The sequence below is a fragment of the Nilaparvata lugens genome, chromosome 1, assembly GCF_014356525.2.
Source record: "Nilaparvata lugens isolate BPH chromosome 1, ASM1435652v1, whole genome shotgun sequence".
In the NCBI taxonomy this organism is placed as follows: domain Eukaryota; kingdom Metazoa; phylum Arthropoda; class Insecta; order Hemiptera; family Delphacidae; genus Nilaparvata; species Nilaparvata lugens.
The window spans coordinates 33,784,187-33,803,268 of NC_052504.1; the positions used below are offsets into that span (position 1 = coordinate 33,784,187).

A 19,082-nucleotide genomic window follows, 5' to 3' on the forward strand; every position below is an offset into this window, starting at 1 on the left:
CAATGTCGTTCTGCGAGTTTTCCAAAGAATGAGACCTAGTGCAATCGAATTCTTATATCATAAACCTACTATGTTCCAAATTTCGTGAAAATCGTTAGAGCCGTTTCTGAGATCCATTGAACATAAATAACCAGATATAAATATACAGAAATTGCTTGCTTGATATAATAGGATTAACATCCCATGAACTAACTATGAAAATCATACTTAATAATGATTGTATGAACTACTACAAATTACAAAATATTATTTATTAGAGAAAGATAAATTATTTTAAATCTTCTCTCTGAGTCCACTTCCTGGTTTTTGCAGTGTCTACCTTGAAAATTCAACATTTTCATCAATGATTGTAACAAGAACAACTATGTACCAACAACAAATTATACAGAATATATCATTTCCACAAATATTTGTCATGAATACATACTTGGAAAATATAACAATATTTATAATAAACTGTTTATGAGTAAGCAAAATAAGTTACTGCTCATTATGAATAAACATACTAGCAAGATTATCCCTTGTCGATTTGTCAAGGGATTAATGAGCAATTCCATGGTCATGCCCATGTGATCCATCCAGTACATTACTGACAAACTTGTATCTGGGTTATGCATCACAGTCATAGGAGATGGACAAGACCGAGTTGTCTTTCTCGATCCTTGTGATTTTAGTGATTGCTTTCTTCCTTCTTTGGTTTTTAAATCCCTACTCAATTGTAATCAGTCACAGACTAAAAAATCTTCCTTTGGCACACCATCTCGTCCTTTTGAACTTCTGCTGTTCATATATTGCACCAGTGAGCTCTTACGTAATTCAAATTTCCATTTCAAGAAGTCTGAAAAGTAAAACCAAATCACAATAAATGAAAAAAATTCACCTAATCTAACCTAAGCCAACCAAACCTAGCCCAACCTTAACCTAACCAAAACCAAACTAAACCTAACCAAACCTAACCTAACCTAACCCTATATCTAACCTAATCCAACCTTACTCATTCTAACCAATACACAACCAACTCTAATGAAACATAAAACAACCAAAACCTAACCTAACCTTACCTACAAACCACTCTGTGTCTCAGACAGCACCAAATTGCGCATGCGCAAATAACGGGTTTTCACCGTTACATTCAGATAGTTCTTTGAAGGTAACGTTCTTTGTCATGATTCTAAATACATATTAGTATTATTATCCCTAGGCTCGTTTGAAAACAATAGGCCCACTGCTCTGGTCGACTGGCATAATACCTCATAAAATATTCTACAGAAGCAGAACAATCGTGATCATTCAATAAATCTGTTGTAGTCTTTTCCAATAGTGTTGGAAATAATATATCTTTATCAAGATTTTGCATCAGAACCTTTAAAGTTTTATATATCAAGTTTTTTTTTACTTGTGCCCCCTTTCACCTTTGACAAATTTCTACACCAGCACCTATCAACATGCCATGAACATGAAAGTTTATGTTCGGGAGGATCCATCACCCTACTCCAGGCATTATAGAATGCTGATGCATCAGACATGAATGTTTTACTATTAACATTTCCTACATTTTTTTGTACTGTCTCAAAAAAATAGTCATATGATTTTCATCAGTTTTGTTTGAAAAACAATAAGCAACTGGGCAGCCTGCACCAAATTCATCCACTGTTAATAATGTTGTTAAACTTATGTCATACCCATTTGTGCCGTGGGTATCATCTACACAAAGTTTTTCACAGCCAAACTTGAGTATCTGATTTGCTTGGAAATGTGTCATTAGAATCAGAATAAAATCATCATCATCATGCAGTTTTGCATGATAATCACCTTGATTTTTAAATATTAGAACTGGTGAATCCTCTTTGAGTTCTGCCATCTTTTGCACCCACAATGTTATACTTGTTTCATCATCGTTGTGAAGTTTTGTGCAGTAATCAATATTGTAATCTCGTTTTATGTTATGCAGATCCACCCTATCAATTAGGAGTGCTCTTGGATCGTTGTCTATTCCATGTGTTCTTATGTTGTCCATGATGTGCTGCATTGAAACTCCATCCTGCAGCCTCCCTGAAAGATATGAGGAAAGTGAGTGATCAATCAAGAACAGTTACTCATAGACTGTTAGCTAGATAAAATTCCTCGCTGATTGATTATGATTACACAGCTGGAAATTATTCTGTCTCTCTCCCACACAGGCACACGCATCTTCTGTTATCAAGAGACAATGAAATTATCATCTGTTATCCAAGGATGAATTATCCTTTCAATGTCGTTCTGCGAGTTTTCCAAAGAATGAGACCTAGTGCAATCGAATTCTTATATCATAAACCTACTATGTTCCAAATTTCGTGAAAATCGTTAGAGCCGTTTCTGAGATCCATTGAACATAAATAACCAGATATAAATATACAGAAATTGCTTGCTTGATATAATAGGATTAACATCCCATGAACTAACTATGAAAATCATACTTAATAATGATTGTATGAACTACTACAAATTACAAAATATTATTTATTAGAGAAAGATAAATTATTTTAAATCTTCTCTCTGAGTCCACTTCCTGGTTTTTGCAGTGTCTACCTTGAAAATTCAACATTTTCATCAATGATTGTAACAAGAACAACTATGTACCAACAACAAATTATACAGAATATATCATTTCCACAAATATTTGTCATGAATACATACTTGGAAAATATAACAATATTTATAATAAACTGTTTATGAGTAAGCAAAATAAGTTACTGCTCATTATGAATAAACATACTAGCAAGATTATCCCTTGTCGATTTGTCAAGGGATTAATGAGCAATTCCATGGTCATGCCCATGTGATCCATCCAGTACATTACTGACAAACTTGTATCTGGGTTATGCATCACAGTCATAGGAGATGGACAAGACCGAGTTGTCTTTCTCGATCCTTGTGATTTTAGTGATTGCTTTCTTCCTTCTTTGGTTTTTAAATCCCTACTCAATTGTAATCAGTCACAGACTAAAAAATCTTCCTTTGGCACACCATCTCGTCCTTTTGAACTTCTGCTGTTCATATATTGCACCAGTGAGCTCTTACGTAATTCAAATTTCCATTTCAAGAAGTCTGAAAAGTAAAACCAAATCACAATAAATGAAAAAAACAAGCTGTTGATCTTCTGGCAACCGTTAATAGTCATCCTGCACAGTGGCCGAAACACTTCCAAGCCAGACACCCATCTCAAATGACAACAACACCAAGCTGTGAGAAACCATCCTGCACTGCGGCGCTAGGTTAATAGATCAGTTGTAACCAGCTAAACTACAGATCAGAAATGACTAACTGGTCGACTTTGACAGCAAATCCACTTGCACTGCAAGCCGACCTCACCCGCATGTAGACAAACAAAAGGAATATATTCCAGAAAAAGAAAAAAATCATGAGCAGGCAAACGGGAATGTAAACAAAGACTGTCCCCTCATAATAGGTGTCTCTTTGCTGCATGGAATAAATGAATTACTAAATAAAGAAGAAAAACAAAATGCTGTAGTGGAAATAATCCATGGAGGAAAAATCCAGGATGTGAGTAGATTTTTAAATCATCAAACAAGCCTACCAAGCAAAGTAATAATAAATGCAGGAACAAACAATCTTTGGAATGCAAAGATGCCAAACCATGTCATGAAGCCTCTTTGGCTGACAATTGAAGCCAATCAAAAGAAATTTCCAAATACTAAGTGTTTTTTCAAAGTGTATTTTCCAAATACTTTCTAAATACTAAAGCTATTTTAGCTGCAGGCTTGCATAATGTAATATACACAGAGGTGAACATCCAATTGGAATCAAGAGATGGGCTTGCTGATAGTTCAAAGTGTTACCCAAACAGGGTAGGTATATCAGAGTCAGTGACAAAATAGAGGAAAATACCCACAAACTTGACAAAAGCCTGACTGTTTTGCACCTTAATATCCGGAGAAGTCTCCAGAGCAAGTTGGACAGTCTACTGATAGAGCTTAGCAAATACAATCCAGACATACTCATCATCTCCAAGCATGGTTCAAATGATGATCACCTGAAACTTACCAACATTGAGGGCTTCAACATGACTACTAGCTACTGTTGTACCAGACACTTATGGGGTGGCATTGCTCTGTACACAAAAAATGGCTTTCCAGTAAAAATAGATGAGCTTGAATTGAAAGGATACTGCAAACCTGAGGAACAAGTGTTTGGAACAGTAGCAGTAAAACTAAATTATAATGCACAAAATTTAATCCTTGTCGGTACATATAGATCCCCACTCACCAGCACTGAGAGTGAGTTCTTTTGGAAAGCTTGATTACTTTCTTCAAAAGAACACATGGGTAGCAGATGACATTATCATTTTGGGTGAGGCTAATTATAATATTTTAAACCCCAATGACCCTAATATTACTTAGGGAGCTTAAAAACACACTATCTGAACATGGCTGCAGAATCCACCACATACCGGTTACTAGGATTACCCCAACACCTAGAACAAGCAAAGACGGCTGTTACACCACCCTAACACATGAGGAGTTACACGTTCCGGTGCATTTTATGCCACTTTCAGATCATCATCTGCTTCTGTGTAAATTGAAAAATAGATGTAAAAACTACAATGCCACTTATGGTTACGCCAGAAACTACTCCACATCAAAGCTGATAGAGTTGAAACAATTGTTGAAGAATACAAATTGAAGGCAAGTGTACAAAGCAAAGAACATTGATGAAAAATATAATAAATTTCTGCAAATAATGCGAACAAGCCTAGACCATGTGATGCCAAGAGGACCAAAGAAGTTGACATCATTTACAAGAAAGGTAGCCTTAGATAACGATATATTAAGCCTCAAAGCATCTCTTCAACATTTACACAACAACTTCATACTAACAGGTTTGATAGAGGACAAAAATAAATACAACAAGGCTAAATTGGAGTACAACATGTGAACATGATAATAAAAGGAAGAAGAACACACTGCACAATGGACAGAATACAACAGTCAACTAATAAAATTGAAGAAATATGGAGGACCCTGAACAATGGAAGAAATAAAAACAGACTGAGTGATGTAAACCTATGTCTTGATCAAGAGTTGATAACTGATAAAGTTGAAATTAGCAACATATTCAATAGAGTGTTTACCCAACAGCTGCATACTGCAAATCTAGGCAATTCCCCTAGTAGTCAATCCTTACAGACAGAGCCTACCTCAGAAGAAACAGCTGGAGATGTGCCTATTCTGGAAGCATTCCACTATGTTACAAATAAAGAAATCAATGAAAGTCTTGAGAATTTGAAGTCAAATAACTCTGCAGGGTTTGATGAAATATCTGGAAAAGTGCTGAAATTTTGCAAGGATGAGATAAAGCAACCAATACTTCACATTGTGAATAGCTCTCTGCTTCTATCAGCCATACCAAAAAAGCTAAAAATATCACGTGTCCATCCAATCTACAAGAAGGGTAATAAAATGGACCCAAACAACTATAGACCAATATCTAACCCACAAATTGTCTCCAAGATCTTAGAGCGTGTGGTTTACAATAGACTAATTGCCCACCTAGAAAATAATTGTCTGCTATCAACATTCCAACATGGCTTTAGAAAGGTACACAGCACAAACACAGCCATAGCCTATCTGTTAAAAGCTGTTAATGATACATGGGAGGATGGCAATATAGCTGCAGCATTATATGTCATCCGAAGAATCAGGAATACAACAAACGAAAAAACTGCTTTCATAACCTACCATGCGCTGTTTGCCTCACTCCTGCGCTATGGCATTGTTGCATGGGGCGCAGCACCCATGCATGAATGGGATTCTCCGATACCAGAAGAAGGCCATGAGAATAATACTTAGGCGTGACAACATGGAACACTGCAAGCCGCTATTTCGGGAGTATAAGGTCCTCACTTTGGTTTCAATCTACCTGCTGGAAACTATTTATTACTAGCCACAGGTCAAAACCCTTCTTTGAGGTGCAGTCATCATAATGTCAACTTGAGGAATCGTCATAATTATTTTAGATCTCCCACAGCACAAGTTAAACAAATTCAAGTCCACACCAAATTACGCGGGGTCATATTTCTTCAACATGTTGCCGGAGCAAATAAAAATACTAAAGCACACTGAGCCGACACAATTTGTGAAAGAATTGAAAAGGTACTTTATAGAACGACCCTTCAACTCAGTGGAAGAATACACTAATGAGAACTCATACCGCCACCTAAGGACCCGATAACTACATTGCAGGACGCCCTAGATGCCTACTAGACAACCCTGAGGGGATAAACCGATGACAACTCTCCATTCCTAGGATCGTGATGAGGATACCAGAAGTAAGAAGTAAGTAAGAAGTAAGACATAATATTGATGAATTTGTTTAAAACAGAAAGTTGAAATGATTAATAATATGATTAGGCTATTCATCACTGTACCAGGTAAGATTAAAATAATATTGCCTATAGTGAGGTCCACGTTATAATGGCAGTGGATATAGATAGAAGAATAGTGATGCCGATTCTCTGCATTAAGTAATTATATTTTCACACTGTCGAAAACATAATTGGCATCGTTGTGGACCTAGAAAAGGATAGCACCACCGGCTTTGTCAAATGATAGACAATTAAGGATAGCAAAACCAAAGTTGATCAAATACTGTCATTATAACGTGAACCTCACTATAGGCCCTATTTGAAATAATTTTAAAATTTTAACATCTGAAATGTACCTTCAAAACAAGTATTGCTAATTACATAGAACAGTCACTCTTAATTTTAATAAAACCCAACGATTCCCCGATCTAAGGACCGTGGCGAATAATTTACACTGGATAAGTAATAACGTAAATGCTTGTCACTTACAATTTTTGCCTATCCATACTCAGCTACAACATATCGGGACCTGATTAGGAAACTTAGATACCTACTGTTATCTTGAATATTGAATAGGCTACCCACCTACCCACTGAAAAATGTTATTGATAAAACATGTAAATAATAAAATTAGGATTATTAGAATCTGCTGTATTTTTCAGCCCACAGATATACAGTAGGCTAGGAATACAGTTTTTTGGACTATGTGTCTAACCTTAACTGAATCTGGGAGAGGAATAGCACAAGGTTAACTTATATTTTCTTTTCCTATCATTTTGATGATGTACTTAGTGTATCAATCAATAAAGAATCAATCTTTTCTTTTTTCGTCTTTATAGGCTTTGCATTATATATAGCATGCTTTAGGTTGCATATAAAGCTTCACGTTATAACACCTGACTCCTGTCTCACTCAGGATAGAACACCTCAAAACCAAATCCAAAAAATAGGTTTTGAGAACGGATTTTTTAAAAGAATGATTGAATACGTATGATACAGGTAGCCTACTGTATTGTCATATAAACTCTTAGCAGGTCTAGAAACAGTCATTTTTCTTTTTTCAGAGAATAACAGGCTGATTGAGCTATGGTTTCTGCTGGGTCTATCTTAGTCTTAGTTTATGGCTGGTGATCACCGTATCAAGTATCAGGTGAGCTTTCTTGTATTATCAACCTATCAAATCATGTTTGTTTTCCTGTCGATGCTGTATACAAATTAAAAATTGCTTTCAATACCAATAATAATAGAGTTATTTTCGCATTATCGTTTTATCAGATGCAGGCACGCTATATTGTTGGTCCCGGCTGAAGTATGACGGTCTTAAGGCCCATTGACGGCTTAAATATATTCAGGCGGTGAGACCTTCCCGCAAGAGACTCCCCACCAACAAAAGCCACAGGAATTTACTTTTTTTAGAGTTTTGCATTCTAACATTACAATACTGCCTTGATCTCCTATTGGAGGCCGCCTGGAACATTCATAATTATTGTTGGTGTTTCCAAAACAAACTTTTGAGACAGGACCGTTCTTCATTGGTTTGGTTCTGTAGATGTTCCCTACTAATTGTTTGTTAGCCTGGGTACACACGGGCCGGTAGGCCATTAATTTCGATTAGTTCAACGACTTCCATTTCGTGGAGTCAATATTAGAAACCACACCTAACAACTAAGAAGACATTAATCAGCTATATAGACTCAAAAAACCGTTCATTGTACAACTACTGTACTAACAAAGCTGGTCGCGCTCAAATTCAAATTTCAGGCCTATTTATTGCCCAAGACACATTATATAAAATATTGTACAGGCACTGTAAATTTACTTAAAAATCACAACTTTTCACTTTATATAAAAAATTATCACATCATTCAATGCTGTTCAACCTAGTGCTAAAATACTGTTCAAGACTATAAAAATATTTCTTCAATAGGAACTTTTTAATTTTTCTCTTGTATTCCTTCTCAAGTAATTCCCTAACGGTAGGTGATTATAAAATATGCTTGCTCAGGCCTTAAAACTAGTATGACTAGATCTATAATAGTAAAATTCATTTCAGATCTTTAATCAATTCAGTGTGTAATGAGAGTGGACATTATTATGACTGGAAAATACTTTTAAATTAGACTTCACAAACAACAAGCATGTGTATATGAAAATACGTGGTAAATTCATAATTCCCAGTCTTATGAATAAAAAAGCTTGCAATGAGTGAGAGGTGGTTCATTTCAAATTGTTCTATCTGCTCTTTTTTGCAATAAAAGATAGAAATTGGCCATCTTTTGTGTATTGGAATATGGACTAAGTACACTCAACATCAATTTTTCCATTTCTCAACCGAATTTGACTTAAGATGCATGATTTTGGACCGCCTTGACGAGTCGAGAAGAATGAAGTGTAGTAAGATGAAATCTGAGCATTAGGTCAAAAGTTATAAATTTATTTTTATTTACAATGCAAATGACACTAATGTAATAACATTGGTAGATAAAATAATAAGGTACAGTAGTCCTTGTGCTATTTTTCTTCCAAATTTAAAGGTGACAAAGAGTTTGAAATTTTGATCCTTGAGGTGTCCTTATGCGCGCCTTTCCACTCGGAAATGATGAAATTGAGTGCATCTAAAGCTGCGTACACATATACGCGCTTCCAACCCGCACCGAGCACGCTCCGCCCTCGTACCGCCCTCGTTCCTCCATCGAACCACAGTCATGAACGTTACGGAAGATGTTAGATCTTCTCGCGTTCCCCGGTCGAACCACTCTTGCTCCCCAGTCGATCATGAATCGCTCTGCTGGAGTGACGTTCGGTTGCGGAGCAGTGCGAAAGTCTGTACGCACCTTAACAGATGATTCTCATAGAACATAATCTCATTAACTTCTGTCATTGTGCAGGACAATGTAGTTGGTGATGATGGTTGAAGCTGAAAATTAGGTGTTTTTCACAATACAATGAGCATTGTTGTCAGGTGTACCTGGAAATCTATATGAGATGAAGCGCTCTACCTGATCTTAGATTGTAAAGCACAAAAATACTCCCAGAGGGATTTTGAATTATACATGTAAATGGCATCAATCGGAAGATATTGTTGATCAAAACCTAAAATTCATTAGAATTTATTTTTTCTTTTAATTTTACACATTTTTGAAAAATTATTACTCATTGGAGATGGAGAGTTTCACATGATCCCATTTTATCTATAAAAGGGCGAGAGCAAATTTTTCTTTCTGATTACTGGATTTGGCAGAAATAGCTGAAAACTGGAAAATGAACCGAAAATACTATGTTCTTGGGCCATTCTGTATCTATCAAAAGGAAATTAAGGAAATTTCTTTTGCTTGAAGAAATTGGTTATGGACTTCTCTCATGTATCCAAAAGATATATTAAAAACTCAGAACTACAATGTTAATTGCAAGCACTAATTTATATGTGACTGGACTATTGTGTGACAACATTTTTGTATAACTCATTACTTCTGTTATTCCTTGTGGTATTCCTTTCATTCCAATCAATTGGAGATTTTGAAAATAATTTATTTTTATTTCATTTCAGGCCGCAGAGACAGTTCATCGTAGGCCTATGTGTTGTTGCTCATTGTGCAAAGACAGTAGTGAACATGTTGCTATAGTCTGACACCGTACACATCGTTTTACCATCACCATAGTTTATCCCACTTCCATTGTATAAGTTTGTACATTACAAAACATGTGTTCTGTCTGTCATGAATAATAATGTATTTATGTAGATTAACAAATTATTGTTACTTTCGCAATTTTTCCTGTTTTGGAAAAAAATTAAAAAGTATTATATACTTCATTGAATAATTATTTTATATTATGTCATTCTATCAATATTTTGCAGTTGCAGAAATTTCACAACCATTTATTTCAATAAGTAGTTGTGATAATTTCTAGTCTTTTTATTTGATATGAATATCATCTACCACAATATCACCTCCACTACTACACACAAAATTTCATCTGTCTCTGTCTTCTTGCGTTTTGAGCTGCAAATAATTTGATCAGTCTGTTGGCCAGGATTTGATTTCTTTGGAGATTTGATTGCCGTGGAGATTCAACAAAAAAATCAACTTACAACTAAAATCAGCATTTTCTGCGTTTTCTAAACTTTTTGGAGAACAGATAAACAGCAATTTTTCGAATTTGGTTGAGAAGTTCAGCTGAGGTGTAGAAATATTGTATTATAATAGTTTTGAACTAATACCAATGATACGACCCAAAAAAGGCGGGTCTCAGCGTTTTTCATGAGTTATCCAGCATTTTTCTGCGTTTCCTCAGCATTCTGCATTTTCCATTTGGCTTGCACTTCCTTCGATCCAAGGTCAAAAGAGTCTTTCAGGCTTGATTCAATCTCCGGTTGATTTCAATTATGTATCTAATCCTATCAATTACACATATTTCTTTGAGAAATTTAGAGAAATGCATTGCAAACTCAATGAAAAACTGTAGGAAACAAACTCTATAATTAAGCAACATCTGAACTTAGCTAAGCTGAACCTGTGTATCGAGTTTCGAGTTTACTTTTTCAAGTCTTGTTGTTCTTGAAAAAAAATCACTTCAAAGCAAAGAATATATGAGATGGACCTCTGTACCCAATTTGAACGTTTTCAGTCATTTTGGTCTCGGCAAAGCTGATAAAATACAGAAAAACACTTCGATATGGATCATTACACTTATTCCAAAGTCCTTATACAATTTATTTCCACTGCAGTTAAACCTAAATTTGGATATTCTATATCGATTATGAAAAAAGGTGAGAAAACGCTGGAAAATTGCGTTTTTGGGCGTATCTTTGACGAAATATCTATGTCCTTTTATCACAAAATTCCTAGATCTCACCTAAACCTCTTGTAATAGAACTACATAATTTTTATTATTTGTCATGAATTTTCACAATGAATAGATAAATTGTTGACGACGGTGAAAATTCATGACAAGTAAAATTATGGAAAAAAAATGAGAGGCTCTAGGCAGTCGGTTACGAGGACGGGACCTGGAGCTATCTACTGCAGATAATCGGGCCCGGCTCTACCCTTCTTTTCCGAGACACCATTTTCCTGGTTCAGTGAGTTCAGTGAGCTAATATTATCAATTTTATTATTATATATTATTCATCTTTTTTATTGAAGGCAAATCCTGTAATTATTCTATTGTTTGTTTAAAAAGTTTTCTCAATATTATTTTTATTTAAGTTTCCAGTTTCATTTTGAGTTACAATTAGATTAAATCGATTACTTAGTTCTCCAAAATATAACTGTTTTGTTTATTATTTTAAAATATAGTTCCTTTCTCATGAGTTATAGAGTTAGATCAATTTAACCTCTCGCAAGCCAAGCGATTCCCCTATTATAAATTGTTACCATAATGTCTAGGGTTGTTCTCACAACCTTATAAAACCATCACAATACCATACATAATATAACCCCAATATATATCAAAATTTAAATACCCCATTACATGGTGTTAGGCGTCGTTCTCATGAGAAAGAGTTTATTAATTGACAAGATTAGCCTTCAAATTATCTATTGACATTTTCATTTCAGGTCATTATCATAATTATTATATTCTGTGTTTGATCTCGTATAATTATGTCCTCTATTCTCTCAACGTACAGGGTAAATATGATAATTGTTATTATTGTTATATTGAGATGAGTAGCTCTAGTTCTAGTGACTCTGAACAATCACCTAGTGAATTCGAGGTTTCATTATTACGTTTACCTATTGATTTAAAAGTAAAATCTCTGGATAAATCAGAATTATTAGAGCTAGGCAAACAGTTAGGTATTCACATCCCTCAATCTGTTAATATTGAATACTTGAGATTCGCTGTTGACTTGGCAAAAAAAGTTTGTATTTATGTGGACCACGATTCAGGAGCTAGAGATGCTCTAAGTCGATTACTTAAGTTAGGGTCCCTGTCTCAACGCGATCGTATTATCTTCCTTATGTTAGCCGATTACGAGCGAATAGTAGGCAAGCTAGGCAGAAATCAAGAACACATCTACGACACAGTAGCTCCCGATAACTTAGCAAATATCCTAATTCCAGAAAATAATATGGCAGGGAATGATAAAAGACCCTTTGCGAAACCCGAAAGCTATGGGGGTACAAAGAGTGAAGACTTCAACGAGTGGTTGAAAACCTTCAATAGGGCAGCAAAAATAAATAAGTGGGATGAGGATGATAAAATCTTGTATTTACCCCTCTACCTCAAGAAAACAGCATTGGCAATTTTCGACATATTTTCGGATAAAAATGAAAACACGACATTTCTTGATGCAGTAGGCCACTTAAAAAGTAAACTTGTAGACCCTGTTCATGAAGAGACAACCAGACAAAAACTCGAAAACAGAAACAAATTACCAACAGAAACATACACAGAATACAAACTTTGTCACATTCTTGAGCCTCAAATGTCAGAGAAAAGAATAGTAGGATATGTTTTGAGAGGCTTAGACGTAGGAGCATTGCAACATGTTGCTTTCATGGACAATGCATCAGTTGAAGATTTAGAGAAAAATCTCGCCAAATATGAAAGATCTCGCTTCCTTCTAGACAAAAAGTTAGGAATGCATAATGCTTCAATCGAACAGCCTGTCCAAAAAATAAATGTAGTAGATACTTTAGAGAAGAAATTGAACGATCTGAGTATTGTGGTGAAAAATTTGAGTAGAAATGTAGGTCAATCACAAAATCCCAATCCTAATAGACAGTTTGGAAATAGGAGCGGAAACTTTTCCCCACACGAAACAAATCAGAACAACTTCCAAAGACAACCTTATTCAAACAATAATAATTACAATGATCGCGACAGAAACACACAATCACATAATCCTAATCCTAATAGACAGTTTGGAAATAGGAGCGGAAACGTCTTCCCACACGAAACAAATCAGAACAATTTCCAAAGACAACCTTATACAAACAATAATTACACACAATCAACATCAGTCAATTACAGGACACCAATCAACCCTAATAGGACTAGATTCTGTACATACTGTAAGAGGAATAATCACTGGAAAGACGATTGTTTTTTCTTATCAAAAAACTCGAATACAGGATCCCGAGCCTAGACGAATCGGATATGAACTTGGGATCCGGATTTGAAAAACAAAGCGCTGAATTTCCATTTGATAATTATTCTCCAAATTCAATTGATAAAGAAGAAATCACATGTAATATAATATCTTCTGTATCAATGAAAGATGAACAATCCAAAGCGATAGAATTTGTCAGGCAGTTTTTTCTCAATGCCAATAATAATCAGTTATACTCAAATGAAAGTGAAATTAATTGCTCTAACGAAATAGAAAGTGAAACCAACTTCAAACAGCTATTGTCTTCCGAAATGCATGCTCAGCACGAACTTGGAATGAATGGATCATTGACTAAAGAGAGAAGAATTCAAGTCCCAGTACTTACTATTAATGGAAAATTCAAAGGAAAAGATGTATCAATTACCATTGACACCGGTACGAACGTAAACATAGTTCAAAAAAATCTTTTAAGTAGCGATGATCTAAAACATTTGAAAAATAGTAGTATTGCTTTATCGGTAGCTAATGGTTCATTAATGCCGATCACAGGAATGATCTCGAGTGAAATTAAAATACATGACAGGAAATTCGAAGTAAATTTAGTAATTTCTGAAGACTTACAGGCTGATATTATTGTTGGAAATTCCTTCTTCTCAAAATATAAAATGAAATTAGATTATGAGAATAACATCATTTCAATGACCGATAATGGTAAAATAGTCGAATTAGACATGGATAAAGAGTGGATTTGTACATTAAATAGATTACACAACGATTCTGAAACAAATATTACAAAAGAAGTCTGCATACCCAATCCCGTAAATTTCGTCAAATGTGCTCTTGAAACAATAATCCCCGCTCAAAAAGACGTGAATGTCAAAGTCAATCTAACACAAAAATTGCTCAAAGTATCCCATTTTACTCCAAATGAATCGTTATTACATAATAAAAAATTGCATGTGCTTTGGAATGAGGATGATTTTGAAACAAACATGAGTGAAATTAGAATTTTGAATCTAGGAAGGCAAGATATAAGATTGTTGCATGAAACTATTATTGATGAAATTGAAGGAGAAGTTGTAATTACGACGAATCTGTTTCATTAGTAGACTCTGTTCTATTCGATGGAGGGGGTTGTGAAATAGATATTAATAAAGATCTTACACCAGAGCAAAATTCCAAAGCGAAAAGACTCATCAATAAATACAAACACCTATTTTCAACAAACGAAATTGATTTCGAGGAAGCGAAATTACCCGAATACAAGTTCAAACTTACAGATTACACACCCATTGCTAAGTCACCGTACAGATTACCTATCGCTCAAAGAACAGAAATAGACAGACAAGTAGAGTTATTGATAAAAGCAGGAATAGTTTGTGAAACCCAGAGTCATTATGCTTCTCCCGCATTTTTAGTTACTAAAAAAGACGGTGGATTCAGATTGGTTGTAGACTATAAAATGTTGAACGAGAAAATATTACCGGATAGATATCCCCTTCCCCTTCTTCAAACAATTTTTGATTCTCTTGACAATTCGGATTACTTTTCCACCCTAGATATCAGACAAGCATTTTTCCAACAGCCATTACACGAAGATTGTCGAAAATATGTAGCATTTGCAACTCATAAAGGGCTGTACACGTTCAAAAGACTACCTTTTGGTCTTAGAACATCTCCAAATGCTTTCCAACGAGCAATCAACCAAGTATTCAATGATTATTTGTATAGAGGAGTTTTGATTTACTTGGACGATATCATTAGCTATGGAGAATCATTTGATAAGCAATATCAACAGCTCGAGAAAACCTTGAAAAGATTGCAAGACGTAGGACTAAAATTGAATACATCTAAATGTCACTTCTTCTACCGAAAAATTAAAGTACTTGGACACACTGTCTCAAAGGAAGGGATACAACCCGCTTCCGAAACCTTGGAAGCTATCGAAAAATACCCTATACCCAAAACAAATACCCCCCATCATGGGGTCTGCGGGGGTGAAATATTAATTTTGTAACAATTGATCACTTGACAATGAAATTTGAGTCTAGAACATCTGGTACACAATTTTTGACTTTGTAGCTTAATGGAGACTAGTTGGGAGGTAAACATAGCAAAAATACGCATCTGCAGTCCGTCTATTGAAGGTGTGGAACTGCCAAGTTGACAATTGTTGCAGAGTTGAAAATTTCACCGCCTACATTGAATCTGCTATAACAATAGAAGGAAAACATTAAGTAGTGAAATAATACATCAAATTGAAGAGAAAACAAAGTTCTACAAATTTACGGTGAGCATTCATTTTTACGATGCATTGTTGGAGGTTGTAGAACATAAAAAATAGGATTGAAAGCTGTTATTTTAACAATTTTAAGAGCGTATATCTCGAAAACTGTTGGATATATCAGAATTCACCACAGAACAAATATTGTAGAGAATTCATCAAGCTTCATTTCTGAATGGTTAGTCATGTCGGTTGAACGCATTTTCCTCAAGATATGAGCGTGTAAGCAAAACATTGAAAAATGCAACTTTTAAACCACCCTCATCCCTGTAGCACAAGGGGTAGAGATGGGGACTTTTGATATGTTTACCCCCCCCCCCCCAACTGGTCCCAACAAAGCTGCGAAGTCAAAAATTGTGTTCAAAACATTCTCTCCAAATTCCTTTGTCAATGGGTCTATTTTTGCATAACTGAAGATCTTATACTCAACACTGAAGCTGCTGCAACAGTCGTGGGGATGTGCGTAAACTTCTGAAATTATACATCAAATTGAAGAGAATTTGATGCTCTGAAAGCTCATGATCAGCATGGATTTTTCCCATCGATATTCAAAAAGTTATCACGTTCGCTCCTGGGTGGCACATATATGTGCCACATGACTAATTAACTCATACCAATCAAAAATCAGCTTTACTTCATATATACCAGTCAATTAATACAGGATACTCCACAGATTCCAAATCATATACCGTAACTTGTTGAAATAAATATTTTCTCAACAGTAATTTTAATTACTATGGAAGAGTGTTGAATCTCTCAAGTTTTTCAACTTTTAGGGGTTTTTCACTAGTGACACATATATGTGCCACTCGGTCTGTACTATATAAAATGGTGAGTATGGACCACTTGAACAATCCCAATTTTTTTTTAAATTATGAGGAAATAGCAGTATCATCAAAGGCCTATAACATACATTATAAATAAGTACACAAACTTCAGCATTCATAAATTATTATTATTGATCATATTTCCAAAATATAAAAATAAAAATCCAAGTAAAATATACAATTTGACTTACAGATGGAAAATTGAATCATCCAATTTGTTTTGAAATAAAAATTGTCCATTTAGGTAATAAAATTATTTGCGAATAAAACAATCATGTCAGAGAGGCTGTCATATTGGTGCCACGATCTAAAACACTCAGGTACCGTATACATAAACCGAAATGTTTGTCATTGTTATCTGTACAAACACTACAAACATAGAAGGTGGTTTGTCGTTTTTATGGAATATATACGGCAGTTTTGGCACCTTACCCGCTTCTCTAGCTTTAATGGTAGATGATGCTTGTTTTTTGAGGTTGTCTGCTAACATTGGCAGGAGGAGAAGGATGCGCGTTTATAAAATGTTGAATAACAGTGTCTCTGAACTTGATTCACTTTCTGATTCAGAAGGAAGATATTCATCTAAACTGAAAAATGCACTCACATCAGATTCAGAATCTGATAGCTGACGATCTATCTCACTATTACTCAAAAAATCATTGTTTTGCGGTTACTGAATTACGCTTCTGTTTTGGTTTTGGCTCCTTTATGAAGTTCAAAATCACATCTAGAAAACAAAATCGCAAAACCACTGCTGTATTGAGATTATCAAAACTTGTTATTCAAAGTCAGCTTTACAGTAGTATACAGTGTTACCAACTTACATTATTAATATTCATGATGAAAAAACTAATATTCAGAAACCAAGCGACACATATATATGTGTCATTATGTTATCCAGCTGCCTGTAAACGTTCAGGCCTCTGATATAGACCGTAACTTAGAAAAACATGATTAAATTGCATGATGTCAGTGGCACGAAAGGCACATATATGTGCCACCAGTCTAGGGTGGAAATCAAATGGCACAAATGCGTGCCAGTTGGGCCACTCTGGGAAGAATATTTTTGCATTGTGGGAGTGAACATTTTGGTCAATATTGTAGGAAATTATGTAAGCTCTAATTTCTTATAGAATAGTCATGTCTGTAAAATGCATAATTTTCGAGTTATATGCGAGGAACCAAAAAATGGTACCTTTGAACCACCCCCACCACCTTAGCACAGGGGGTAGGGGTGGGGACTTTTGATATGTTTACCTCCTCACTACCCTAAACAGAACTGCGGGGTCAAAAATTGTCTTCCAAACTTTTCCCTCTATAACACTTCGTTGACTGGGCTATAATCACATTAGTGGCTAAGAATATGCTTACCTGGATGGAACAATTTATCAACAGGATTTCGCGCAATTCACAAACAATAGATAAGACTTGACTCGGTGACAAGATACAGTCCACACATAATCTAAATATGACGTTTTTTATATAATAAAACAGTAAATTTGGAAACGTTTTTTACGTGAAATTCATATAAAAGTGAAAGTCTTGAAATAATTCATAACGTGATTTTCACATGCCCATACTATTTTTAACAACTTTTTTGCATTTGTCAATGTAATTTTCAAGTCGATTTATTTTCTCGAAAATCACTCTCGAACTATCACTGAACATCGATAGAATTAAATTCCAAGGTGAATTCTGGGTGACTATAATGTTGATGTTTTCAATATTGATATAATACAGAGTGAATCATATGTATGGGAATCCTTCAAAAAGTTGAAGACTGTTGTAGATAATACTGTTACTCTCAGGATAAGTTATTGGTATAATACTCTACCAATACTCGACGTGCAACTGAATTTCAAACCCTCATAAGGGTGTGTGTTGAAACTCAGATCAAATTCTTCAGTAATTTTGAATTTAGCGCCTTCCTGCTCCATCTGTTGCCAACCCAACAGCCATTGTCATTAATCTATTAACTATTCTCGATTTTGTCATTATTGTATTCTGTAGTTGTATTTCTTGTCTGATTTTGTATTATTGAGTATTTTTAGTGCATCTCCATTTGGCATTGATTTGTTGATTGTTTTTTTTTCTATTGGTCAATACTATAGCTATCTAGTCTAAAGACTAATGAGCTAATTTTTTCTATCCTAAATTACTACTTGAAAAATTTTAACAGTGAATTTCTCATTAGGAACTCTTACTGCTATTTTTTAATTAATATGTACACTTATTGACTGCACTATAGAAGCTAGATTCACTCAACCACTGCTCTGCTCTTTCACTGGACACTACTTGAACAAGCACTACACTAGTTCAAACGGTTTCCTCCTTTTGAGCCTCTGCACCAACCCTCCATTGTCTAGCAGCTGGATCGCCTCGATGTTGTCATGTTGGTGCAGTCGCCCCTCGTGCCTCTCCGCATGCCTCTGGATCTCGGTGGACAGCTGGACACCAGGTCGACGTGCAGGTCTCTATGAAGATTGCTGTTCCTGACATACCAAGGAGCATCCACAATGTTCCTTAGCACTTTGTTTTGAAAACGTTGAA

General features: G+C 35.2%; 1 protein-coding gene and 1 long non-coding RNA gene across 2 annotated transcripts; both read right to left on the minus strand.

Moving 5' to 3' along the window:
* Window positions 1–51: 51 nt before the first annotated feature.
* On the minus strand, window positions 52–3,117 carry LOC120350999. The gene is made up of 3 exons (XM_039426683.1): window positions 2,756–3,117; window positions 1,813–2,052; window positions 52–838 (listed from the first exon to the last, which is right to left on the minus strand). Exons 2-3 carry the CDS (start codon window positions 2,027–2,029, stop codon window positions 723–725), a joined length of 333 nt encoding a protein of 110 aa, XP_039282617.1. The 5' UTR covers window positions 2,030–2,052; window positions 2,756–3,117; the 3' UTR covers window positions 52–722.
* Window positions 3,118–16,639: 13,522 nt separating this feature from the next.
* Window positions 16,640–18,717, minus strand: LOC120351000. Its single transcript, XR_005571154.1, has 2 exons — window positions 17,904–18,717; window positions 16,640–17,259 (listed from the first exon to the last, which is right to left on the minus strand). It is a non-coding gene; the product is annotated as an uncharacterized LOC120351000 (long non-coding RNA).
* Between the last annotated feature and the right edge of the window lie 365 nt (window positions 18,718–19,082).

Coding starts and splice junctions, on each gene's coding strand:
- LOC120350999 (XM_039426683.1), bottom strand. CDS start 2,029: ATGCAGCACATCATGGACAACATAAGAACACATGGAATAGACAACGAT. Junction 839..1,812: donor TCTAATATTTAAAAATCAAG/GTGATTATCATG, acceptor TTTACTTTTCAG/ACTTCTTGAAATGGAAATTT.